This window comes from Pteropus vampyrus, unplaced genomic scaffold (genome assembly GCF_000151845.1).
Source record: "Pteropus vampyrus isolate Shadow unplaced genomic scaffold, Pvam_2.0 Scaffold647, whole genome shotgun sequence".
In the NCBI taxonomy this organism is placed as follows: domain Eukaryota; kingdom Metazoa; phylum Chordata; class Mammalia; order Chiroptera; family Pteropodidae; genus Pteropus; species Pteropus vampyrus.
Genome location: NW_011889428.1, coordinates 1,780 through 3,031, shown reverse-complemented (window position 1 = coordinate 3,031; position 1,252 = coordinate 1,780). Strand labels below are relative to the sequence as shown.

Sequence of the window (1,252 nt, the reverse complement as noted above, 5' to 3'; positions counted from 1 at the left end):
CTGGCCAGCGGCTCGTTCGACAAGTGCGTGCATATCTGGAACACGCAGGTAATGCCCGTGGTTCCTGTCCCACGGCAGCCCCAGCCTGCCACGTTAAAAGCATCACTCAGTTATCTTATCACCAGAGGAACCGCCCTGCGGTACCCAGATCGGGCGAGAGGTGGCCTTCCGTGGGAGCTTCCGGGGCGGGGGTGACATCCTCCACTCCGAGCCGCTCCCTCCTGGGAGCAGGCCAGGGGCCGGGAGGGATACGTGTGCTGTAGTCGGGCCATTTCAATGTTTCGGACAAAAGTGTTCTCCGCGTAGCCGAGCGCGTGTCGGCACCGAGTCGTCCCGTCGGCATGAGTCAAAGGGGACAGGACTGGAGTGACCGCGGCCGCCGTGGGCGTGTCTGGCCACGTGGGAGGGGACGGGGGTTCTGACTGCAGAGTAGGAACGGATGGGACGTAGTCGGGGACACAGGGTCACGGCCGCCAGAAGTGGGGGGGTGGTGGGCGGGGTTGCAGAGAGGCAGCGCCCCATTTCCCGTGATCTTGGGGTAGAGGAGCTGGCGGCCCCTCCCCCACGTCAGCCCACCCCAGCGTCCCGACTCCGGCGTGGTTAGCAGGCGGGTGGGCTGGCATTAAGTCCAGGCCCCCGGTGGCCGGAGGAGGTGGCCGATGAGCCACGTAAACTGGCATGGGGCAGGGGGAGGTCCACTGGGGCCTCAGGCTCGCCAGGGCCTGAGTGACCCGAACTCTGTCCTCTGGGAGAGGAGAAGGTGGTGGTGGCCCCCGCACGGAGCCAGCCTGAGTGAGGCCCGCCGAGCTTCGCAGCCCCGACAGGCCGCCCAGAAAACCCACAGCTCACGAACGACCTGCCAGGGTCGCCTTACAAGGCACTTGCTAGGTCTCCAGGAAGGGCTGGGTGTGTAATATGACAGCATCGCGCACACCCGACACCCGTGAGGTCCCCCGTGTGCTGCCGAGAAGTCACCAGACCGTTTCGCTCTTCTCGTAGAAACCACGAGTGTTTCTGAGTCGTTTTAAAGCTCTGCCTGTACGTGTGATAATTATGCCGACGTGTTCCCTCCCCAGTTCACGCCGGAGCGAGGCAGCCTCCCCGCCCCCACCACAATCAGTCATCGCTGGGAATGGCCTCGGGGGCGTGGGGCACGTCCCTAACACCCCGTCGGTCCCCCGAGTGTCCCCTCGCGGCGTAGTGACGATGGCTTTGCTTTGCAGAGCGGGAGTCTCGTGCACAGCTACCGAGG

At 64.9% G+C, this 1,252-nt stretch overlaps 1 protein-coding gene across 1 annotated transcript in view; it reads left to right on the top strand.

The window, feature by feature from the left end:
- Positions 1 to 1,251, top strand: part of LOC105308971 (F-box-like/WD repeat-containing protein TBL1XR1) — a gene marked incomplete at its 3' end in the record, with an annotated part of 49,641 nt that extends 48,390 nt beyond the window's left edge. Inside the window, exon 11 of the mRNA XM_023525921.1 lies at positions 1,224 to 1,251. Coding sequence (XP_023381689.1) covers positions 1,224 to 1,251 — 28 coding nt within the window. The remainder of the gene's footprint in view (positions 1 to 1,223) is intronic.
- Position 1,252: the final 1 nt, after the last annotated feature.